A 26,972-nucleotide genomic window follows, 5' to 3' on the forward strand; every position below is an offset into this window, starting at 1 on the left:
AGAGACGAGAGGGCATGAAAGGGAAGCAGTGGTTGGGAAGGAAGTGAGACAGGATTGTAGCCTATCACTGATGTTATTCTTTCTGTATATTGGACAAAATAAATAAATAAATAAATAAAAGTACGAAGTAGGAATTAAAATCCACGGAGAAGAAATAAAAGCTTGAGAGCGTTTGCCGATGACATTGTAATTCTGTGAGAGACAGCAAAGTACCTGGAAGAGGAACTGAACAGTGTCTTGAAAGGAGGACATAAGATGAACATCAACAAAAGCAAAACGAGGATAATGGAATGTAGTCGAATTACATCACGTGATGCTGAGGGTATTAGATTAGGAAATTACACACTTAAAGTAGTAAATGAGTTTTGCTGTTTGAGGAGGAAAATCACTGATAATGGTCGAAGTAGACAGGACATAAAATGTGGACTGGCAATGGGAAGAAAAGTGTTTCTGAAGAAAAGAAATTTGCTAACACCAAGTATAGATTTGTCAGGAAGTCTATTCTGAAAGTGTTTGTATGGATTGTACCCATGTATGGAAGTGAAACATGGATGATAAATGGTTTAGCCAAGAAGAGAATAGAAGCTTTCGAAATGTGGCGCTACAGAAGAGTGCTGAAGATTAAATGGGTAGATTACATAACTAATGAGGTGGTACTGAATAGAATTGGGGCGAACAGCAGTTTGTGGTACAACTTGACTAGAAGAAGGGATCGGTTGGTAGGACACATTCTGAGGCATCAAGGGATCACCAGTTTAATACTGGAGGGAAGTGTAGAGAAAAAATCGTAGAGGGAGACTAAGAGATGAATACGATAAGCAGATTCAGAAAGACATAGGTTGCAGTAGTTACTTGGAGATGAAGAAGCTTGCAAAGGATAGAGTAGGACTGAGAGCTGCACCAAACCAGTCTGTGGATTGAAGACCACAACTCAACACACGAAACACAGTGCCTGGAAAGTACTTACTTTAGGGTGACAGTTCCTGGTATTTCCGATAGGAATTCTTAATGTACAGGTATTGTGTATTTAAACCGGGGACCTAGAAAGACAGAGAGGCTTTGTCCCGCTGTAACCCTCACTGGTTCACAACCCCACAACAGGCCATAGCAGTCCACCCGCGCCACACTGAACCCAGGATTATTGTGCGGTTTGGCCACCAGTGGACCCCTGCCCCCGGGAACGTCTCATACCAGACGAGTGTAACCCCAAATGTTTGTGTGAGTAATCACAGTGTACGCATACTTGGAGACAGTGTTTGCGCAGCAATCACTGACATAGTGTAACTGAGGCGGAGTAAGGGAAAACCCCCTTAAAAACCATCCACAGACCTCAGCACTGATCTGCAAGGTGGATTCGTGCCAGGGACCAGCATGCCTTCCCGCTTGGGAAGCAGCACATTAGACCACGTGGCTAGGTGGGCAGGCATAATGTACAGGTACTGTACTGTTAGTTTCCTTAAGAGAAAGGTCACAGTACAGTAATTTTTGAAATTCAGTTATAGTGATAAACAAATTTATAGGTAGAACGAATGCAGTGATACATTTTCTTATTACTAGTTTAGGCAACTGTGAAACGAAAATTGTTCTCTTAATAATTGCAAAAACCAAATTCTATGCATTTTGTGTAATCAGTCTTACAGAATTTAGTTTACTTTGCTCAGTTGCTCTACCACTTGTTTCTACAAAAAGTACTGTGAGGAGGTTAGAAAACACTCTAAAATAAGTCATATATTAAATAGGGTTTCAGTGTGTGAAATTGCTTATATGCTTGTTATGAGATGGAAGTGCTGGCCACAATTTATTATTTTTCTTGATTCAGTTTTCCTGTAATACAAAACTATTTATTTTTTTATTCAGGCTCAGAGTTGTGGGAGTTTTTAAGTGTTACGCAAGTGAACATTATTTCTGGACAGACAGACAAACAAGAAAGAAATTAGCAACAACCTGCTACCTCCTATTTTGCCAGGTATTAAAGTTCTCGAAAGTAAACAGACGTTAAGCAAAAAGAAATGTGTCACCCTTACTAAGTAGTTTCACTTTGAATACCACTGGACAAAATTTAGTGAATTAGCTTTTGTCAAATACGCCAGATGTGTTATACTGTGAAAAAGAGAATAACCCTACGAAGAAGGTGAAATAGGAAAGGAAAGAATGTGATTTTCTTCTACACCTGTGCTTTTCTTTCTCTTAGCCTATTTGTTGTAGTGGCACAGCAAGTCCAAATATCATCAGACTTCCTTCAGTAAGGACCAGTTTGTTGCTTTTTTGCCATATCCAGTTCATCTTTTTGTCATTCTGTGATTCCAAGAGTCAGCGACGTAAGTATTCTTTCGTCAGACCCTGTAGTAGTTACCAGAGAAGCAAATCCCATCGCAAGTATCCTACACAACTACTTTCGGAACTATGGCATAGGCTGGATCCATTTGTTTCATCGTTATGATTTCTGTGCTTTATGATTTTTATGTGGTGTGTTCTTCATGGCTTGCACGGAAAAATAACTACTTCATTCCTGCCATTGTGACATATCAAATTTATTTCTTGAAGAAATACATCATCCAGTTATTTATTGTTGTTTTCCTTCAAGTAATGCAGTCCACAGCCACGGAGCTCAACTACCATGAATAATTAATAAATTTACTTGTTATTGAGCCTTTGGTCTAAAGAGATGAAAATTCCATTTGATGCATACTTATTCTTTGGCTGGTATAGCCATGTGGTTGATTAACAAAGCTGCACTGTCAGATATTGGAAGTGGCAAACTGAGTTTGTACATACGATGGAAAACAGATGTTCACTGTGTAACGTCCGCCACATTCCAGTCAGCTAAACTCCTTGAACACTTATTGAAATACCACCAAATGCATGTCGTCTGTGAGTGATGTTAAGTCTTGGTGGTATGTGAATGCTATTAAAAAAGATGCTTTCATTTAGCCAGAGTCATACAGTCAGGGCAGTTCATTCTTGTAACATGTTGTGGTATCACGTATCAGTACCACTCCACAGGCATAAAGTTGGTTATGGAATTGCAAAGTTCCATCAGACGTCGATAGCGGTCATGTGGGATTCGGCAGACCCAGTGGAGCACGCCCAGTAAGCCAGGCCTCCATTGGCTCCCTACCACGATTGCCCTCTGCTGCTGCAATACAAGACAGTTGGCAGCTGATACACAGGCCACACGCGATTGGAGCTTCTCTGCTACATGATGCTCCGCCGATGCCGCGTAGTTGTGAGTCCAACACCCACCATGGTGTGTTGCTGGAACAGAAACCCCAAACGTGGATGATTGGCAGGGCCAACTGGATGCTGTTCGGCCAGTTGGCTGTGTTTGAACATCGTGACAGCGTCCAGGAATGGGTGGATCACATCACACGTGTGATCCATCACGCTGCCGATCTGGCCATACCAATGTCTTTTGGCCCTCTTCACCCGAGGCGACCTGTCTCTTGGTGGACAGAAGAGTGCCATTTAGCCATCCAGAACGGGCGTGCAGCTCTTAGACGGTTTAAATGCCGCCTGACAGCAGACAATCTCTCAACCTTTCGAATTGTGAGAGCCAAGGCTCACCGTGTCTCATGGCAGGAGTTCGTAGATTCCATCAACCATTACACTTGTTCCACAAAAGTATGGGAAGCCGTCTGGAGGATTTCCAGTAAACACAGCCGTTTACCGATAGTTGCAGTGTTGAACGAGGGGTACCTCCAAACAACACGTAGAAACATTGCTCAGACGCTGACCGAGCATTTTGCACTAACTACTGCCAATGAAAGCCAGGATCCAGCATTTCGTCACTACCGTGCGGCCTTTGAGTGGGAAAAGTTGGACTTCATGTTGAACATTTCTGAGGCCTACAACTGCCCTTTATCCATGTGGGAGCTCGAATCAGCACTGACTGAGACTTCTGAAACCACACCCAGTCCCAACCACATCTGGTACTGCACGCTTCGACATCTACCAGTGGTATCGAAGGAAATCCTCCTTGAATGTTTAAATCTAATATGGCAGACAGGTGTCTTCCCCAACTCTTGGAGGGAGGCAGTTCTAATCCCTCTCCTCAAACCAGGAGAGGACTGCACACGTCCCAGTAGTTATCAGAGTATCGCCTTGATGAGCTGTGTAGGAAAGACCCTGGAACGGATGCTTAACTGTTGTCTGGACTGGCTTTTAGAGACCAGGCAACTCCTTAGCCGCTCTCAGTGTGGATTCTGAAGATTTCGGTCCACAGTAGACAACATAACCCTCCTGGAAGCAGCTATTCAGCAGGCTTTCCTCCGTCATCATCGCTGTATCGGCATATTCTTTGATATCAGTAAGGCATACTGTATTCTGGCACAACTGCATCATTGGGGCTTTCATGGCCACCTCCCCACTTTCATTCGGTCTTTTCTGTCTCAGCGGTTTTTCGGACCTGAGTTGACAGTGTGAACTGTCTGATCAGTTTCAGCAGGAGAATGGTGTCCCCCAGGGCAGTGTCTTAAGTGTTACCCTCTTTGCCATAGCCATCAAAAGTATAACATCTATGGTAAGGAGTCCAGTACAGTGCTCCTTATTTGTGGGCGACTTTGCTGTTTGTTGTTCCTCTTCCAGTGTTGCAACGGTGAGCCGTCAGTTGCAACTTACAGTGCGGCGGTTAGAGGAGTGGGCTGCAAAGACTGGTTTTCAGATTTCTACCGGTGAGAGTGAGTGAGTGAGTGAGCGTGTGTGTGTGTGTGTGTGTGTGTGTGTGTGTGTGTGTGTGTGTGCATTTCAGTCATTCTCGTCGTCCTTTTAATTTGCCTGCCTTGCGTATTGGGGGATACTATCCTACATTTTAGAGAGACAGTGCAATTTCTGGGCCTCAGGTTTGACTGGTTGCCATACCTACTTGCAAGCTAGAACCCTGAAAGCACTGAACATCCTTAAGTGCCTCAGCTACAGGTCTTGGGGAGTGGACAGGGCACATATCCTCCAGTTTTATCGAGCTTTTGGGCGTTCGAGACTGGACTATGGGTGCATGGTGTGTGGGTCAGCAAGGCCCTCTTATTTGTGGATACTTGACGCTGTCCATCATGCGAGGATTCAACTGGCCACGGGTGATTATTTGACCAGTTTCATAGCAAGCCTCTGTGCTGAGGTGGAAGAACTGCCACTTACCATCCGGTGTCAGCTGCTCCTGGTGAGCCATGCTTGTAAGTTCCTCACAGCTCTGACTTCACCTGCACACCATATTGTTGCTCTTCTGCCTCTGGAGTGCCTTTTTTCCAACCGTCCACGAGCCATGATGCCGTTTGGGGTCCATTTTAACGTGTGCTGGAGTCCCTCAGTGTGGAGCCCGTATGTCCCCAAATCCAGGGTTTTAGTTCCTGCCACCCTGGTTACTGAAGAGGCCCAGAGTGATTTAGATTTGGTGTGGTACAAAAGAGATTGCACTCCTGCTTCCATTTTTAATGCAACATTTTCTGCCATTTTATCTGAGCGCCACGACTATGTAGCTGTTTCTACGGATGGGTCAAAACAGGGATTCCGTTGGTTGCTCTGTTGTTTTTCCAGATCGTGTCCTCGAAGTCCAACTGCCTCAAGCATTTACTGTCTTTGATGTAGAATTGTCTGCGATCTTGCGGGCACTGTAGCAGATGAGTTGCTCTTTCCGTCCTAAATTTCTTGTCTGTTGTGATTCACTAAGTGCCCTTCACTCATTGCAACATTTGTATCCAGTAGATAAAATAGTCCAGACCATCCAGGTTGCCCTCCTCCAACTAAAACAACTGGGGAAGGAGGTGGAGCTCACGAGTCATGGGTCGGTGAGAGGATGAGTGGCTGGAAATGACTGACAATAAGCTTCGTTTAGTCAAGGCCACAATGTGTCTGTGGTGTACTTCCTTCCAGCCACATAGACGGGACGAGGGTCTCCTCACTTTGCTTCGTATAGGCCACAGTCCTGTGATGCATGGCTTCCTGCTCCGGTGAGAGGACCCTCCAATGTGTGGTACTTGGAGTGTCCAGGTCACTGTGTGCCACGTTTTATTAGATTGTGTTTTATTTTCTGACCAAGCGGGCCATGGCTGACTTGCCAGCAGATCTGTCATCTCTTTTAGGCAATACTCAAATGAATGTGGTTAAAGTTTTAAAGTTCTGTGACTTGTCGAATGGTTTTACTAAGATTTTAGGGAGAGGTTCTTAATTTGTTCACAGGGTGACCGGCTCGCCCATATTTTACGTAAGTGGCCAACCAGTGACAATTTCCTGTGGCATCTTTAGTGCTCCTTTCTCGTTTTCCTTACATTTTATTTTCTTATGCAGCATTTTTCATCTTTACCCACTTTCTTTGCGTATATGCTTCCATTTTACTAAATTTGTCCACATTCATTTCTTTTAATGTTTGTCAGGGTGCTGATCTGGACTCTCCTCTTGCATTATTTGTAAAGGCTCTTTGTACACCTAAAAAAATACAAAAAGTAAATCTTCTGTTTCCTTTGTTGGCTTGTTTGCTAAGCATTTTTGCTATTGTACAGCTTTTCTACGATGGCGGTTGCTGCATCGTTCTTAGCCCACCTCTCCTTACCATTGTGTGGGAAGTCCCACACAACACATTATGTTACTGTTAAGATTCAGGTATATTCTTCGTAGAGGGGGGAGGGGGGGGGGGGGAAGAGAGAGAGAGAGAGAGAGAGAGAGAGAGAGAGAGAGAGAGAGAGAGAGAGAGAATTTGGATTTTTTGAATAAAATAATGTAAATGTGCATTTTTAAAATGATACAGCACTATCTTAGTGGAAAATTAATATTTTTGTGCTAAATGTTAGGTGGTATTGCACTGGAAATGATCAGTGAAATAATGAGTCGTACAACCGAATACTAACCTTAACTGTTATCACTTTTACAGCAATCTACGACGACTACGACCAGCTCTACCACAGCAGCCCGCCCACTGCCAGCGCCTGCCCCTGTGGCATCCACAGCAGCAGCATTTGCCACAAATGCTGTTGGAGCTGTCCATTCTTCTAACAGCATATTCTCTGCTACCTTCAACAGTGTCGGTGTAAGCGGTTAGTAATCAGCAAGAAGTAACTTATAAGAGGTTTTTCCTATGGATTCTTGTGATTTGTATGGGCAGTGTCCAGGTCTTGAGATCTTGTTAAGCAACAAGAGAAATAGGCTGAAGGTGCTCTGTACCTACATGTGCATTTGGACTATGAAATCCATTGTATATTGTGTTGTACAGCATACTCCACACCAGTTGAAACAGATGTCTTTTATCATGTTGAAATTCTCAATGCTGATGACCTTCTGGTACGATAGCTTCCTTATGTAGTGGCAGGACAATGACATATTCATCACTCTAGAATCCTTCACATTATTGCTCAATGACCTGCATTGGAGAGCCTTCCAGACATGAGTAGCAGTGACTCAATCAACTGTGTGACATTCTGTGCATGAAGCAGCAGGCACCTGTCGTCAGTTGTGTCTAGAGACTCCTCTCCTGCTGTCCAAAAACCTCTGGACATCTAAGTACACACACACACACACACACACACACACACACACACACACACACACACATACAAGGAATCGTAATTAGGAAGCGAGCAGACTGCTCACCAGGTAGCAGATGTTTTGAGTCATCAACAGCCGCACGAAAAAGAGAAATAAAACTTCCTAGCTTTTGGAATAAATCGTTTACAGTAAGAATAAAATAATCTGTACAATTCAGGTGTAGATGGTCTTAGTCTAGTGAGCATTGCCTTATTCTTCTGTCTACATTTCAGGTCTACGTCTCCTAATACTTCTTACAATGTGTCAATGCTTGCACCAACACTCCATTTTCTATGCTTCTGGTCTCCAGTTGTCTTCACATTCGTAATTGTTAGGTGTTCACAAAGACAACAGACTGTGATTATGCTAAAAAGTAACACCCTCAGGTTTGGACTGAGATGCAGTTGTATAAGCACTTTTGTAATATCTGTGATTTTATTAACTTTTTAAAATTTGTATCATTTTTTTCTTAGAAAGCACTGTCACATGATTTGGGTAAGTAGAAGGCTACAATAACACAATATCAGTTAATTGCACTAGAAAGTAATTGCAGTTTCCCCTCTGCAATATTTCAAGGCTATGTGTGTTTTATTTTGACTGTTATATCTTGCCACAATTCATCTGGAATAAAAGTAATTCTTGTCCAGAAGCCTGCAATTTTTACATATTTTTCAATATAGTGAAACATTTCTTTTACAGTTTTGGCAATAATGCATTTATCTTCACTACATTGATAGCTCATGATCCTAAATGTGAAATAAATTATAGAAAGAAGCTTCCTTTTAGAAAAGTGTTTGAGGTCTGTCACATGTATTAATAGCCAGTCTCTTATTGTTGTAGATACACATTATCAAGTATAGATTTCAAGTACACTGTATAAAGATTCTCAGACTTTTCCTATTGCAGTTAATGTTAAATGATAAGATAATTATTTTGATGCTCAATAGAGATATACATCATGTTGCATTGCTGATAAATAGTTTGCAGTGAGCATTCTCGATCAATAGAATCTTAAAATTTATGTGCCTCACAGAAACATAAGGGAGTTTTACACACACAAATGATTGTTGATACACTTCTTCTAGCTAAATTCAAATTGCAGCTCTGCATGAATAATCTCTTACAGCATACAGCCATCAATTACTCTGCAATTGTGCACGGCGTCTTGAGTGACAGCCCAAGACATATCCACGTCTATTGCATTCTTCGGGGTTAAACTACATTTCATGGTGCTCGTATGAACAAAATTTGGCACAGGCAAATCATGTGGATGTTGTGACAACAAAGTTAAACATTCTTGTTTACATTAGAATGGTATTAAAAAGACTTGATACAATGCGTATTAAATATTAGTTGTCAAATAGAATTATCTCTGAGAAAACAAATCTACTGATAACATTCTTTTTTCAGAGAGAGGGAAAAAATTATTATGAGAATTGTGGAAGGAGCAAAGAATAGGCAAACATGTAAATTTCTGTTCAGAAGCCTTGATTTATTGACAGTTTGTTGTGTTGTGTTGTGTTGTGTTGTGTGTGTGTGTGTGTGTGTGTGTGTGTGTCAGGAACCTCAACATTTTTGGAAATATTCTTTGAAAAGGTGTATCGCACAGGATGCATGTAAGCTGTTACATTACTGCTTCATACTATTTGGAACTGCTCTGTATTTTATGACATCAAAGACCTACACTAAAATTGTAGAATGAAGCATAAAATACTATTTAAAAATTCAAATGTTGTTGGAAACTAGAATAATTCATGTACAATGGGTATAAATAAGTAAAATTGTTGTTATTGATATATATGGTAAATTTTCTTTGTCCTGACATATAAACACAAACTAGTGTGGTGTATAGTAATATAACGAAACACCATGAATGACTCATTAAATGCCTCAGTCTCATAACTATACGATATACCGTATGATAGTAAGAAACAAAATCAAACCAAACGGTTGATATTTGTTGTTATACAGACACTATCTCATGGCAGTTTTAGATGGGGATTGCTTTGAAGTGTGGTTGTGTAAGATACCGGTAGAGTTCGAGCCTGAACTACCATTACCAGCGCAGCAAAAATTGCACTGTAGCCTTTGCCAAATGCTTCGTGTACTCCAGTTTGGTTTGTTTTATGGATTGCTTGTTTTTCTTATTTTGAAATGAGTAAGAGACTAATCCTGGTGCATAAAGGAATTCAAATGTGACTCTTGTGACAACAGAAGGAATCCGTGATCCCTATGGCCATTACGTCAGTTCTGCTTTCGCGGAAGCACAAAACACGAATGTAGGATGGCAGCCTGCAAGGAGGTGGGGCTTGTTTTTCCTTTCTGCTCCTTTCCATTTGGGCAGTGTTAAGTGCTCATATTTTTATGGTTCTGGCTGGCTGTCACAATATACTGTCTGCATAATACACTGTAGGAAATCCTGAAGTGTCAGTGTAAGATCGAAAGAAATGCATCCCGCAGCTGTGAGTATTAAAATCCTAATGGTAAACTGCCGCAGTATTCTCAACAAAATGCCAGAGTTTGAAGTGTTACTGAAAAGCAGTGAATCTCACATAATACTAGATACAGAAAACTGATCGAAACCTGAAATTGGTAGCAATGGGATTTGGAGGGAAATGTAAGTGCGTATCGAAAGGATAGGCAAATGGGAAATGAAGGTGGTGTATTTGTTGCACAAAAAACTCAAATTCACCAAGGTAGAAATTGATGCTGCATGTGAGATTGTTTTGACAAGAATCGGTATCAGGGGTGGGCATAAAATGATAATTGGATCCTTGTATGGCCCACTAGACTCGTCCCTGGATGTAACCAAAAAGTCACATAAAACCTCAGTTCACTTGTACAGGACTTCCCCAGTCATACTTTAATCATCGATGGAGATTTTAATCATCCAAAAGTTAATTGCGAAAATTACAGTTTTGTTAGTGGTAGACATGACAATATATCCTATTAATCTTTACTAAATGCCTTCTCTGAAAACTACCTAGCACAGATAGTTAGAAACGCCACTCATGATGGAAATATTTTGGATCTAATCACAACAAATTGACCTGACATCTTTGAAGATGTCCACATTCAAATAGGTATCTGTAACCATGATGCGGTTGTGGCACTAATGATTATCAGAGTACAAAGTACAACAGAAAGATGTTTATGGCCAGTAAACTAGATAAAAATATCTCAGTGAGGAACTTGAAACTTTCTCACAGGGCAGGAATGTGTAGGGGAACTCTGGCTCAAGTTTACAAGAATAGTTGACCATGCATTGGGTAGATATGTACCCAGTAGAACAGTTCATAATGGAAGGAAACCTCCATGACAGACAGTCACTGTAAGGAAACACAGATTACTGCATAATAAGTGTAAAACAAAGTGTATGGCTATAGATGGAGATATGAAATGCATTTGGCTGTCGAGAGCTTTCAGTTGCTATTGTAGCTGAATATTGTCAAATGACTTTTCACAGAACTCAAAGAAATTATGGTCATTTGAAAAGGCTGTTGGTGGCACCAAAGTTAGTGTCCAGTTCTTAGTGAATGAGACAGGAACTGAAATTTAGAGTAGCAAAGCAAAAACTGAAATGCTTAACTCTGTTTTCTAATGTTCCTTTACAAAGGACAACCCAGGAGAATTGTCCCAACTTAATCCTCATACCACTGAAAAGGTGAATGAGTAAAGTATTAGTGTCTGTGGTGTTGAGTAATAGCCAAAACCATTAAAATTGAACAAACTCCAGATTCTATACTGAATTTTCAGCAGAATTAGCCCATATTCTAACTATAATCTTACCATAGATATCTCGAACAAAAAACTGTGCCCAGTTCTTGCATCACAAAACTACTGTCCAATATCCTTGACATTGATTTGTTGTTGAATCATAGAACGTATTCTGAAGCATAATGAGGTATCTCGAACAGAATGACCTCCTCAGTGCCAACCAGCATATATTTCAAAAACATGGATCATGTGAAACCCAACTTGCACTTTTCTTGCATGACATACTGAAAGCTTGGGATCAAGGCAGTCAGGTAGACAGTATATTTCCTGATTTCTGAACAGCATTTGACTCAGTATCACACCTACACGTATTGTGAAAAGTACAATCATATGGAGTATCAAGTGAAATTTGGAAATTTGTGACTGGATTGATGACTTGCTGTTTGTGGTGTAAATTAATGACCTAGCAGATGATATTGATAGTAAAATCAGGCTTTTTGCTGGTGACGCAGTTATCTAATAATGAAGTACTATTTGAAAGAAACTGTGTAGATATTTAGACAGATCTTGATAAAATTTAAAAGTGGTGCAGAGATTGGTAACTTGCTCTAAATGTTCAGAAATATAAAATTTTGCACTTCTCAAAACCACAAAAACATAGTATCCTATGACTACAATATCAATAAGTCTCAGAATCATCCAATTCATACAAATACCTGGCTGTAGCACGATGTAGGCATACGAAATTAAATGATCATATAGGTTCAGTTGTGGGTAAAGCATATGGTAGATTTCGGTTTATTGGTAGGATACTGGGGAAGCGTTTCTGAAGAAGAGAAATTTGTTAACATTGAGTATAGATTTAGGTGTCAGGAAGTTGTTTCTGAGAGTATTTGTATGGAGTGAAGCTATGTATGGAAGTGAAACATGGACGACATAGTTCGGACAAGAAGAGAATAGAAGCTTTCGAAATGTGGTGTTACCGAAGAATGCTGAAGATTAGATGGGTAGCTCACTTAACTAATGAGGAGTTATTGAATAGAATTGGGGAGAAGAGGAGTTTGTGGCACAACTTGACTAGAAGAAGTGCTCGGTTGGTAGGACATGTTCTGATGCATCAAGGGATCACCAATTTAGTATTGGAGGGCAGCACGGAGGGTAAAATTCGTAGAGGGAGACCAAGAGACGAATACACTAAGCAGATTCAGAAGGATGTAGGCTGCAGTACATACTGGGAGGTGAAGCTGCTTGCACAGGATAGAGTTGCATGGAGAGCTGCATCAAACCAGTCTCAGGACTGAAAACAAAAACAACAACTGGGGAAGTGACAATCAATCTACAAAAGAGATTGCTTACAAATCACTCGGGCAACTGGTTCTAGAATATTGCTCAGGTGTGTGCGACTTGTACCAGATAGGACTGACGGGGGATATTGAACGTATACAAACAAGGGCAGCACGAATGGTCACAGGTTATTTTTTAATCCATGGGAGAGTGTCACAGAGATCTGAATGAACTGAACTGACAGTCGTAAACTATCCCGGGAAAGCCTACTAACAAGAGTTTCAACAACTGGCTCTAAAGGGTTACTCAAGTGATATAATCTCCTACATATTGCTCACATAGGGATTGTGAGAGAATAAGGTTAGAATAATTACTGTAGGCACAGAGGCATTCAAGCAATTGTTCATACCGCCCTCTTGTTCTTCCTGCACTCCATACATGAGTGGAACAGCAAGAAACCCTATTAACCGGTACTATGCAACGTACCCTCTGCCATGCACCTCACTGTAGCTTACAAAGTGTAGATGCAGATGTAGATGTAGTGTATTGCATAACACCAATCATATTCTGTTGTGGATGATGATAAGGAAGAATAATTATTTGTTAAACTGTTGCACTATACGCAGAACTGGGCAGTAATAGTTTTTGATGTACTGAACATTTACTTAGGTGGGGTGACAATGCAAGCCAACAGCAGCACGGCAATGAGCACGGTGTCATCTGTTGCACCGGCCGTCTTGCCAGCCGTAGCAGCCGTGGCGCTGCCGGCGGCAGCTGCACTCCCTCCCGCAACAGCAGCCACTCACACTGCACCAGTTTCTGTTTCTGCGGCATCTCCGGTGCCGGTCCCAGCTGTGACTGCCTCGCCAGCTGCAGCACCTGCTGTTCCCCCTCGCACGGGCACTCCGTCACCGGCGTAAGTAGCAATAAGGGACTATTGGTCGAGCTCTGTAAATAAACTGAACAATTAATTCACTTATGTTTTTGAAATACACTGTTTTTGAACAGCAAATCTTTCCTAAAGCTACACTTGATTGTAAGTTTGTTTGGCAGTTGTTGCTTGTCAGAGAAAGCAGTTTCAAACTGTAGCTGCATATTTCTCAGAATGAAGAAGAAGGAAGTGTTCACTTGTGGTGTCTAATGATCTGTTGTGGAAACAAGTGTGAAAGCTTCCGTGGCCAGTGCAAGCTTGAGTAAAATATCTCTGGGCATTAGGCTATGTTGTACTGAAACTTACTTTGTTTTGGTCATCACTTTTCTGATGGGTTTGATGTGGCCTGACATGACATCCTTTCTTTTACCAAATTGACTTTTCGACTGTCTCTCGCATCAGTCATCTTCAGTGACCAGAATAGTGCAGTTGCAAAGTTTATGTATTTGAGAGCCCAGTACACATAAACAGATTTATAATCTCATCACGAAGCTTACTGCTGCACAAGAGTCAGTTCCGGTACATAGTTCCCAGATGAATGTACCATTGTGGTATGTTGTATATGTCAACTGTTAGCTGTGGCAGCCCAATCAGGGAAGGGGCTAAAGAACGTTATTTGGGTGTGATTGGAGTTTATGGATCTCGGTACGAAAGATCAGTCGTAAACAGTCGAGAAAATCAGTAAATTATGAGACAGAATAACTGGCTAGTTACCTTCTGGAGGTGAAATAATTAGTACTGCTAACAGACACACAAAAATGAAAGAGACACAGCATGTTATTTTCAGAACCAATAGTTCCTTCATTGGGGAGGACAGTGTGACCGGTTGGACGACACTGAAAGGAGAGGGTAGGTCACTGGGGTGCTAGGGTGAGAGGCACCCAGCAGCATCTACTCTTTCCCTCACTGCTGGGGCTTAAGCGACCTGCCCTCCCATTTTAACCTTTTCCAACCTGTCCCACTCTTCTCATCAACAAAGGAACTATTAGTTCTGAAAGCAAAGTAGCAAATTACTGTGTCTCTCTCACTTTTTTTTTTTTTTTTTTTTTTTGTTATTATTGGCAGTACTACACACTTGACCTCCTGATGGTAAATAGCAGCCAGAACTTGTGTCTACTAGTAATAACCATGTGACTAAATAGTATCTACTGAAGTGTTTGGCATCGTAGGCACAAATGATGTAGTCATAATAGACAGCACTACGCAACATCCCGTACATCACACATTTCTGTTGAAATTTTTTAAGATAGGCAGTTTACTGACTTCCATGCACTGTTTAACATTGGGGAATTCCTTGTGAAGAGAAATTAAGATCTCATGCCAGGGTGGTTTGACAAGTCTGATAAATAAGCAAGAAGAAAATGTTCGTTTTGTAAATAACTCACCATACTTCTTGACATAGTCTCCTTTGAGTGGTGTACACTTGGTTGAGTGATCGTGCAGCTTTTTTTGTCCCACGGGAAGATAAGTTCTGTCAGACTGCGCAAAATACTTGGTGACTGAAACTAACACTTCGTCACTTGATGAAAATTTCTTCCCAGCAAGCTAGAGTTTGGGCTAAGTCTGGTGAATAGGGTGGATGAGCAACCAGTTCAGAGCCCAAGTCATGCACTTCTGTCAAAGTTATCACTGATATGTAGAATAGTGCATTATTCTGGTGAAAGAGCACATTTTTGTGTGCCATCATGGTCTTTTTTCAGCCAACGTAAGTTTTAAATGATCAAACAATAAACGTAATAGCATACCTGTCAAATTTTCTGGTTTTCCCGAAAGATTTCCAGATTTTGGATTAGTTGTCCGGTTTTCTGAGTGAACATCATTTTTTCCACATTTTCAGCTCCTGGGCTTGTTTCCACCCTCTGCATGTATATTGCATTTAAGTTTTGACCAATAATAGCGAGTGTTTGAAATTCGACTGAAAGTTGACTGATAATATTATCGATAATCCCTTCTCACAGAATATCGCTGCGCTTTTGTCGTTAACTCTGTGTATTTGAAACACTGCCAGTGAAAGTCATTGAATGTTCTGTCAGTAATCACATCTCACAGATTATCGCTGATTACTCTTTAGACTTGAACTGCATGTTGGTGGGAAAGCTTTATTCGTGCTTGCTTTTATTCGGTGTTTGCTATGGTTCTGGTATTTGTGCCATTGTGTCATGAATTCTTGTGTGATTTTGTGTTTTCTTGATGAGTTCAACTAAGAAACATCATCAGTCTTTCAGGGATGCATATTCTGCTGAATTTGGGTGTATTATGTGGTCGTGGAAAAGTAAAACATTTGCATTCTGTTCCGTGTGTTCGTGTGATATAAACATCTCTCATGGAGGAAGAACTGAATTAATAAATCATATTAAATCCATTAAACACATCTCTGATACCAAAATGAAGGATAGCGGTAGGAAAATTGTTTCATTTCTTACCACTTCTTGAGCTGACATTGATGTAATAGGAGCAGAGCTGATCTTGATGTAATAAGAGCAGAATGTTTGTTCACTTCATTTTTAAATGAACATAATATTCTGTTAGCTGCTGCTGATCATGCTGGTGCCCTTTTTAAGAAAATGTTCTCTGGTCCAGAAATGTGGTTGACGTTGTACAAAGAGTTCACATATTTTCATAGAAATGGCTATAGATTCAAGAAATAAACTCACTAGTTGCATGCAATGTGAACTATTAACTTTAGCTACAGGTGGGTGCAATGACAGTGATGCTAAGAAATTTTGAGGAAAAGCAGGAAAAGATAGTTACTTCGGTGCTGTCTATCCCGGCCTTGGTGTGTGATTCAACGGGACATAATATCGGGAGTTTGTTAATTTCACAGTTGGAGTATTACAGAATGACAATTGAAAATTGTGTAGCATTCTGTTCAGACAATGCTGCAGTCATGATTGGAATGAGAAATGGGGTTGCTGCTGTTTTAAGGGAAGCACAGCTATATGTCTTTGTGCTCAGTTGCTCATGTCATTTGATTAACTTGGCTGCTGAGAAAGGTGCAAGCAGTTTGCCTGTTAAGACAGATGCACTTTTAGTCAACGTCTTCTATTATTTAGAAGAAAGCTGCGAGGGGAAGGGACTCCTTAAGAAGTTCCAAGAGCTTCATGACAAGGAAACTAGAAGACATTAAAATGTGTCTGCACAAGATGGCTATCTTTAGGAAAGTGTCTGCTGAGACTGGAGCAGCGGGATCCATTAGTTAGGATCTTTAAAGATGAGGTGTGTGTTAGTGCTCAGTGTGTGTCAAGTAGCTTAACATTATTTACAATCCCAAAAGCTGAGCTTGGTGGTTCTAAAGACCATGGAGTGAGGAAGGCTATCGAGTCATCAAAATTGGTGTTGCCTCCAAGAGATTTGCAGCTGCCACAAAATTTGACACTTCTGTTCTGAAGAACATCATCATTCAAACCATTGAAGAAAAACTGTTTGTTTCTCTCTTCAGGCTTAAACAGGGCATACTGTGATTTCCTGTGTACTGTCATTTCTGTATTTGAGAAACTCAATTCTGCACTTCAGAGTGCTTCTCCTCAAATTCATAAACTGTTAGAACTAATGATGAACCTATTACAGCAGCTTCTTTCCAGTCTTTCCAGGTTTGTTAAACCTAAAGTTATGAAGAGTTCCTTGTTACAGGAAGTTAGGTACTATCTTGTTGAGAATCAGAGAGACAATGATCATCTAGTTATTTGCATTCAGACAATGAATTTGGTGAAGAAACTTAATGATAAAGACAAATCAACATTCTTTGCATCTGTCAGGGCTTACTTCTGCTCTGCATGTGATTATATTATAAACAAATTTCCCCTCAGCGATGAAGTACTGAAGCATGCAAAGGTTGCAGAAGTTTCCAAAATTGAGGATGCCAAGTTTTCTACAGTAGAACATCATTGCTGCCAAGGAAGGGAAGTGAGTCAGCTGAGGACACAGTGAATGTGCTTCAGAGCCAGTTTGTCACTCTGCAGGTTGATGACTCTGCTACTGTTGAGAGCGAGAGCTTGACAGATGATACCACATGGGCTCGCTTGATGAGCATTCGTGGAGCTGATGGTGTTCCTAAATATGATAGGTTATCCGGGCTAGTGCTTTCTGTTTTGTCTCTACTGAACAGCAGTGCTGAGAGTGAGCGTGTGTTCAGCTTGGTGAAGAAGAATCGCAATCACTTCAGGTCCTCCATGTTGATTGAAACTCTGGGATCCATTTCTGTTTTGAAAACAAGAAGCAGTAGTCCATGTTACATGAATACAAGGGTGCTTTGAAAAGTTCTCAGAATGAATAGAAAAAAGGTACTTACATCACTGAAACTTTTTTCAGTGATTTGGTAGTCTCCTTGTAGATTAATGCACTTGGTCCAACGATTTTCCAGTGCCTTGGTCCCATCTTGAAAATTAGTTTCCTCCAGGCGTGCACATAGTTGTCAACTCCAGCTATCAATTCTTCATTTGAAGCGAATCTTTGTCAACCTAGAAAAATTTTCAGTTTTGGGAAGATATGGAAGTCTGATAGTGCCATATCAGGTGAATAAGATGGGTGTGGCATCAATTCATACTTCAGTTCATGCAATTTTGCCATGGCGACAGCATGTGTGTGCGGGCACGCATTGTCTTGATGGAAGATGACGTTCTTCCTTGCTAACCTGGCGTGTTTTTGCGTATCTTTTGTTGCAATTTGTGCAGGAGGTTAGCATACTATTCTCCAGTAATTGTTTGCCCAGTGGGGAGATAATCTACAAACAGAATCCCCTTCGCGTCCCAGAACACTGATGCCATGACCTTTCCCACCGAAGGAATTGTCTTGGCTCTCTTTGGTGGCAGAGAATCAGCGTGTTTCCACTGCTTTGACTGTTGTTTTGTCTCTGGGGTATAGTGGTGCACCCAAGTTTTATCTGTGGTCGCAAACCAGCGCAAAAAATCTTGTTTGTTTCCGCTAAAACGGGCCAAACATTGTTCTGGTATGTCCAGTCTCATGCATTTTTGATTCAGTGCCAGGAGCCACGGCATGCATCTTGCAGATAATTTTTTAAATTCTTCAGTTAATCAGTGATATACCCTTTCAGATGACATCTGGCAAGTGTGACCAGTTTCACGTACTTTCAATCAGCAATCCTCCATGACCACTTTGTGCATTTTTGCAATGATTTCTGGAGTAGTGACACATCTTGGCTGACCACTGCGTGGATCGTCGTCTAAGCTCTTCCGACAAAATTTAAATTCATTCGGCCACTTGGCAACAGTTGAATATGAAGGAGCAGAGTCCCCCAGTGTATTCTGGAAGTCGGCACGAATGTCCTTTGCTTTCATACCTTTCTTTGTGAAGTACGTAATCACTGCTTGAATCTCTATTTTTTTCCATCTTCACAAATCACTACATGGAAACAGCAACAGAGCCATGTCACTGCCATAGCACTCTTCCAGGAGCACTGGAACTTGTTTACAGGCAACAGTCCAATGAATATCACGTGAACAACTCGTTGCTCTAGCGCTGACCTCTCATGGTGATCCTGAGAACTTTTCTAACCACCCTCATAGTTTTCCTTCAGAATTTCTGAAGAAAATGAAGACAGCTACCCACCTTCATCTCTCCTCTGCAACCTGTGATGGAATATAGCCAGTGCTCTGTGAACTTGAGAAAAATATGTAAATAAGTGTAAATAAATGTTCAGTTTAGTAGTTTTGACAGTGTCGTTCATATAGTGCCTTGCAAGACACATGCAGAAGATCTCATTTTTGTATTGTGTGTGAACTGTTCCCAGTGTTAAGTGACAACAAATGAACACTCGTCAGTGTGTAACTTGCGTGAGTACCTAACTTCAGAGTTTGAAAATAATGATCTTAAGGTGTAGCCTACAAGTTATGTGTTAACATTATTTGTAATCTCTTTCTATATAGTCTTGTCTCGCTATGTTTGAACAACTTGTGAAGCATGCACACGATAAATTTTTGCGATTTGGGATCTTCTGGATTTCTGTTTTTGAAAGTTGGCAGGTACGTAATAGTGCCCTGTTACGCTTCTGCCTTTTTCCAGTTAATCTGTGAGGATTATTCCTTGGGGATCCAAAAGAATTCACCAGCCTTTGTCCATTGTTTTGACTACCATTTTGACTCTGGCATTTAATGATGGTTCCAGGTTTCATCAGCATTCAGAAATTGGCACAAAAACACTGTCAGACATTGTGTTGTCAGATGTACTTTTTGTTGACTGTGAGCAGTCATGGCACCCACCTTGCACGCAGCTTCTTCATAGCCAGTTCTCCATGGAGAATATTATGCACTTGCTCAGTTGAGATGGCTATCTCCTGAATTTTTATTTGGCCGTCTTACATTACTATATTATGGATTTTGTCAGTGGTGTCCTTTGTGGTGCCTCATTTGGAAGGTGGAAGCCCACTTCGTCTTTGGTGCATGACCCAACGTGCTTAACTCCATTAATCCAATAGTATATGGTCTCCAATGATGGTGCAGAATCCAGGCGAACTTTATCCAATTCTGTTTTGATTTGTGGCAGTCCAACCCTTCAAATGAAAATGTTTAATAATTGCACAAAACTCTGTTTTCTCTATTTTCAGTCGCAGTCGACATCCTGACCAATCGAAAGTTCAGATAGCTGTCAACAATGAGCTGCGTGCTGTAGGCCTACATTGTTAAAGTTCTTTATATGATCCTTGGAATAATCAAGCCCAATAGAAATGTTTCATTCTTCCATGGAAATTTACCAGACTTATCAAACCACTCTCGTATATATATTTAATGACAATAAAATGCCTGTAGTAAAATAGTCAATTCATTGATATGTGAGTACGCAAGTGTCAGCTGAAGTTGAAATTTTACCAGCTGTTTACTTCAGGTAATAGGTGATAACTTGCTACTCAATATTATGACATGGCTGTTGTAATCTGATGTAGAGATTACTTTGTTAACTTGACTTACTTTGTTTACTTGACGTGAAACACTAATCGTCCGCCGGCCGCGGTGGTCTCGCGGTTCTAGGTGCTCAGTCCGGAACCGCGCGACTGCTACGGTCGCAGGTTCAAATGCTGCTTCGGGCATGGATGTGTGTGATGTCCTTAGGTTAGTTAGGTTTAAGTAGTTCTAAGTTCTAGGGGACTGATGACCACAGCTGTTAAGTCCCATAGTGCTCAGAGCCATTTGAACCATTTGATTTGAACTAATCATCCTGAGTTTTTAGAGAGTTCTGTCCATTGACAGAATTGTTTTACACACTGAGCCTTTGGTAAGACTCCTTGTCCTAGTTTTATGTTATGAAACACTTTGAAAACTGCAGAATAATTTGTATTTTATTTAGTTTTTATTACCATGAAATGGAATTGTTTTTATTTTACTGAATTGATAGAGCTTTTACCCAGATTTTAACACATACTAAGCATTAATGATTTCTTCAGCTATTTGAGTGACAAGACATGGTATACATTTGAAAATTACTTAAAAGCATCTTTAGTTGTGCTCTATTCATTAAACTACATAATTTGTGTTATTGTATTGAAAGGAAATTTCAGTTGATAAAACTATGAAATAGTGATACTGAATCACTGGCCAGTACGTACTTTTATGAGGCAAGACATGCAAGTAGGTTACAGTACGCTTGTTCGCCCACTGCTTGAATACTGCTCAGCAGTGTGGGATCCGTACCAGATAGGGTTGATAGAAGAGATAGAGAAGATCCAACGGAGAGCAGTGCACTTCGTTACAGGATCATTTGGTAATCGCGAAAGCGTTACGGAGATGATAGATAAACTCCAGTGGAAGACTCTGCAGGAGAGACGCTCAGTAGCCCGGTACGGGCTTTTGTTAAAGTTTCGAGAACATACCTTCACCGAAGAGTCAAGCAGTATATTGCTCCCTCCTACGTATATCTCGCGAAGAGACCGTGAGGATAAAATCAGAGAGATTAGAGCCCACACAGATGGCCGCGAGTGTAGAAATGTATAACCCTAAGACGAGAAAAAGTTACAGTTATGTACTAAAAAAGGGAGTGTGCGAGAATTGTAACGTCGAAATAACAAATTTAAGAGAACGAGTTTCAGGTCTACAATTCTTAGTCAACACTTTAAGAACCGAAATCACCACACTCAAGAATGAAAATCGGGAACTACGGTCGAAGAACAAATCATCCGAAGTGGCACCTGACGAAAGGCACAAATCGTCCGAGTGGACAGAAGTGAGACACAAAGGTAGGACTTTAGCTGGAAAAATGAAAACGAACTTTGCAACAGCAGTTACATTTACGGATAAAAACAAATATGGTGTTCTGCAGTCCAGTGATGGAGTTAAAGACAGTGTAAATTATCCAGACCATTCAAAAGACAATGCGTTGAAAACGAATGGTCACTCTGGGAAAAATGTTGATAAACGGGAAACAACAGGTAAAAAGAACAGTGTGCTTTTTCTAACAGATAGCCATGGCAGGAATTTATCAAATATGTTTCCAGAAATAAATCGAGACTTAGCAGTGACCAGTGTTGTTAAACCTGGAGCGGGAACTAAACACGTTTTAGACGCTTGCATTCAAACAAAATCCACGCAAGAAAATGACTTTGTCGTTTGCATAACGGGATCAAATGATGTTGCGAAAAATGAAGCAGATGTCTGCGTAAAAGTGCTTCAGAACTTTCTAGAAAAAAATAAATCAAGGAATACAGTTGTTGCTACAGTGCCTCATAGGCACGATCTAATCTATAGTTCGTGCGTTAATAAAGAAATTCGAAGAACGAATATTAAAATAAAGAAACTGTGCTCTGAATACGCAAATTGTGCTGTGGTCGATATAAGTAAACTTAAGCGTAACCTTCACACCAGACACGGGCGCAACCTAAATTATGAAGGGAGAAAGTTTGTGTGCGATCGTGTCAATGAAATAATTAAAGAAAGACTCACACGGAATAAAACGATCTACGAAAGTAGCGGTTTGAGTAATACCTGGAATGTACGTCATTTTTTAGTATAAAAGTCTGTGAATCGGCAGGTAATAAACCTCCTGTACTTGAACTAGGTGCTAAAAGCGACATTCGAATGAGAGTGTGTTCTCAGACAATAAACAATAAAGATAAATCTGTTACTGTGATGCAAACGAACATTCGCTGCATTAGGAACAAAGTATTACAATTAGAACATTTGTGCAGTATTGAAAACGTTGATGTTGTTTGTATCTCAGAACATTGGCTGACAGACGATCAAGTACAATATTTTGTTCCTCAGGGGTATGCTGTTGGAGACATTATGTGTAGAAGTGAAAGAAAGAATGGAGGTGCCCTAATATTTGTTAAAGATTGTATAATGTTTACTAAAATAGATGTTAGCTCTTACTGTGCAGAACTAGATGGAGAATTTAGCTGTATAAGACTAAACGTAGAGAATACCATAATTGTTAGCTTATATAGATCACCAGGAGGAGATGTAAATACATTTTTCGAAAGATTTGAGCTGCTTATGAGGAAAATACTAAAATCTAACATAAAACTAATTATCTGTGGCGATTTCAACATTGAAATGGCCAACAGTGATGAACATGTTACTAGAACGTTTTTTAATATCTTAAGATCACTAAATTTACAATGTACAAATTACACACCAACACGGGATAAGGCGTGCTTAGATAATATTATAGTAAATTTTTCTAGAGATATGTACGACGTCAGACTTGCCAGTGGAGCCCTAGCTGATCATGAACCATTGATTTTAACATTCTCCTGTGATCAGTTGCCTAAATCAGACAAATCAGTCAGAATCAAGTCTAATGCCACATGGGTAAGAGGGCAGAAAGATGAATATATTAATTTATTTATTGACAGAATATCTTATGTTAACTGGGACTTTGTATACAACACACAACCTGGAAAGGGTGCTGGTGAAATGGTGTTCAACAAATTCCTGGAAATACTCGTAGAGTTATGGTACTCCTGCTCACCATTAATCAAAAGTTGCCCTAAACATAAACAGAAAAACAAACAGCTAAAATGGTATACAGATGAGCTAGCTTTCACTAGGGAGGAGGTGCTCAGACTGTACAGAATATATAAAAATTCTTGTAAACAAGGACCTGAGCTAGATAATACTTCTTATAGAGCTTATCTAAAATGTAAAAAAATCTACAAAGACAAACTGTCCTTGGCCAAAAAACAAGCATGTGAACATTACATTGAAAGTGCTCCCAACAAATGTAAAGCAGCATGGGATATCATCAACCAATATAATTCACAAACCCATACACAAGATGCAATGCTGGTCCCAGAAGAAGTAAATAATTACTTCCTAACCTCAGTGAGTGAGCTGAAAAACAAAATCAAGCAAAATGGCACTTGTGCACTAGATCATCTTTGTGCTGTGCCCCATAGTATGTATACTTTCCACTGGAATGTTGTCACCCCAGAGGATATTGTAAAAGCTGTGGCAAGGTTCACCAACTCCAAAAGCATGGACTGTTATTGGTTTTCTAATTATCTAATGAAAAAAATAATACACCTTATCTGTCAACCTCTTTCTTTTATTTTTAATATGTGTTTAGAATCTGGAGTTTTCCCAGATGCACTCAAAACTGCTGAAGTAATACCGGTCTTTAAAAAGGGAGATAAGCATCTGCCCCAAAACTATCTACCAGTTTCTATTGTCCCAATTTTTTCTAAAGTTTTTGAATATGTAATGTACAGTCAACTAAATAACTATTTTGATAAGCATGATCTCCTCTCCAACAGACAATTTGCATATCAGCATGGTAAAAACACCACTACTGCTGTCACTGAAGTTGTTAACCAGGTGTTAACTGCATTCGAAAATAAGGATCTAGTGTCAGTCGTACTGTGCGATCTTAGCAAAGCCTTCGACTGCATACCATCTAACACCCTGCTTGCAAAACTGGAATTTTATGGCATACACAAACCATCTTTGGATGTAATCGAATCATACTTAAGTAACAGGAGACAGTATGTATCAATTAAAAATAGATGCTCTTCACTGAAGGAAGTTCGGAGTGGAGTGCCTCAGGGCTCGGTCCTAGGTCCTTTTCTGTTTATCATTGCAATTAATGACTTACCTTACCATGTAGGAGCAAATTCAGTTGTGTGTTATGCAGATGATACAACGTTGCTCAATACACACCATGACACAACAGAACTGCATCAGGCAACACAGGAAAAACTAGAACTAGTAATGGATTGGTTTTCTTCTAATGAACTCCTGTGTAATCCTGATAAAACACAAGAGCTAATTCTGGGTTTAACTACAGCTGTTGAAAGCAAATCAATAAAATTATTAGGATTCCACATTGACTCAAAATTAAACTGGGAGGAACACATTAGCCATACCTGAAAGAGAATAGCAAGAGTGTGTTACCTCATCTGGAGACTGACAGATATAGTCACTGATGAGTATCTAAAGGTGGTATATTTTGGCCTCTTTCAGTCACACATTTCCTACGGCATATTGTTATGGGGACATTCTTGCTTTGTCAGTGAAATTCTGAAAATTCAAAAAAAAGTAATCAGAATAATAAGCAAAGCTAAGCCCAAGGAACACTGCCATCCCCTCCTTATCAAGCACATGATATTAACTGTGGTGAATCTATACATCTACACAGCCCTGCTTTATGTCAAAAGCAACTTAAATGAGTTCGAGACCAGAGAGAACATACATCCCCACAACACCAGAGGCAAACTGGACTTTGACATACCAAGACACAGACTCACAAAGACTGCAAACTCACACAAAATAATGAGTTTAAAACTCTTCAATAAACTTCCAGCATCTGCTCGGTCACTGACCAATAATATTTTCAAACGTAAGGTTTATGACTGGCTTCTCAAACACCCATTTTATAAGATAACAGAATATTTTGAAATAAGCATTGACATTAGTATATAAGAATATTCCTAAAAGAAAAGGAATTAAATTGTAAAAACTTTACTGTAAAGTTGTTGTTAATTGTATATTTAATGTTCAGACCTATTCCGCTGTAAGTGGTCAATGGTGAATAAACTGAATACAAACAGTCCTTCTTTCCACAAACAATACGAGACTGGAATAGAAGGGAGAACCAATAGAAGTACTCAGGGTACCCTCCGCCACACACCGTCGGGTGAATTGCGGAGTATGGATGTAGATGTAGATGTACTATTTCAGATGAACATTGTCATCACAAATGTGCCAGTGTGACATGATTTACCACTGTGGTCATGTGTAAACAAAGAGATTCGACACTACAATTCCGAGCTAAAGATAACTGTGTGATAAATTTAGCCATGTACATTTGATAGACTTAAGTAAGATGGGTCGTGATGAACACACAAAACACAGATTCCACTTAAACAGGAAAGGGAAGGCCAAGCTAGTTTCCCACATAAGCAAACTGTGTGAGAAAGACAGTGTGGAGAAAGCTCCAATTGCTCTGGGCTACAACCACGAGACTTTTTTAGAATAGAGGACGACAATAATAGTTTTCAGGGATGTATTTTGGATATGACTGAGTCATGTTCAAGCAAAGAAAAGCCAGGCTGTGAAATAAGTGATCAGTCATTGTAGGACAGTTCTAAAAAACCAGTGTATGCAAAATGTCGTAAAAAGTGTAACTCAAACTTTTGTATCCCGACTGGAAGGTGGCGTGTGGGTCTGCTCCTGAAAACTGAAAGGTTGGTCGAATGAAGTAAGCGAGTAGGTGAGGTAGAACACTTGGCGCTACAGTGTGAACTAAAATCGCCTTTACTTAACTTTGCATACAAGTAGTGGTTTGCCCACTGTGAAATAGAAACAATGTTGCTAGGTCGTCTCCTAGGAATCAAATGGGTAGAATCTGCAGCAGCACTCGTAGAGATGAACAGCGCCTGCTAGAAGGCACTGTCATCGGTGTCTCGTAGTTCCAACTTATGAACTTGCACCTACGCCATGGCATCGTTGCTATCAATACCACACAAACAATTTTGATTCGTGCAAGATAGTAAATAAACAAGAAGGGATAACACCCTTAAAGGTAATGCACGTAAATGAGCAATATCTCGGAAACAAACTAGACATACTACAAATATTCATAGAGGAACACTTGTCACATGTACTAGTAATGACAGAACATGGTCTAAAATGCAGTGAAATAATATATTATAGATTAGAAGGTTACGTACTAGCAAATAGTTATTGTAGGCAAAACCATAAAGGTGGTGGTGCGGCAGTTTATGTTAATAAGGATATAGAAGCTAAAAAAAAATTTCCTTTCTTGAACACCACACCAAAGAAGGATCAATTGAAATGGCAGGTATTGTACTCCACAGTAACGATCTTAAGTTACCAAAGCATAAAGTGATTGGCGTATATAGGCCACCAAATGCTGATATAATGCTGTTAATGGATAAATTTAGTAGTGTTGTTGGTCAGGCCAGTTCTAATGACCTTACCATATTAGGTGGGTTTAATATAGATGCAAACTCAAATAGTATAGTAAACTGGAAACTTAGTGATGTACTGACCTAATACAATCTTGTAAATATAGTGAACTCTGCCACCAGAGTAACAGACACATGTTCCACTAGAGTAGATTAGGCCAT

At 40.2% G+C, this 26,972-nt stretch overlaps 1 protein-coding gene across 1 annotated transcript in view; it reads left to right on the plus strand.

Moving 5' to 3' along the window:
- The window catches only part of LOC124619328 (protein numb), a 238,225-nt gene that overhangs the window by 203,239 nt on the left and 8,014 nt on the right, over nucleotides 1–26,972 (plus strand). The window contains exons 10-11 of the mRNA XM_047145637.1: nucleotides 6,857–7,019; nucleotides 13,177–13,423. Coding sequence (XP_047001593.1) covers nucleotides 6,857–7,019; nucleotides 13,177–13,423 — 410 coding nt within the window. The remainder of the gene's footprint in view (nucleotides 1–6,856; nucleotides 7,020–13,176; nucleotides 13,424–26,972) is intronic.

The sequence above is a fragment of the Schistocerca americana genome, chromosome 6 (genome assembly GCF_021461395.2).
Source record: "Schistocerca americana isolate TAMUIC-IGC-003095 chromosome 6, iqSchAmer2.1, whole genome shotgun sequence".
Classification (NCBI taxonomy): Eukaryota; Metazoa; Arthropoda; class Insecta; order Orthoptera; family Acrididae; genus Schistocerca; species Schistocerca americana.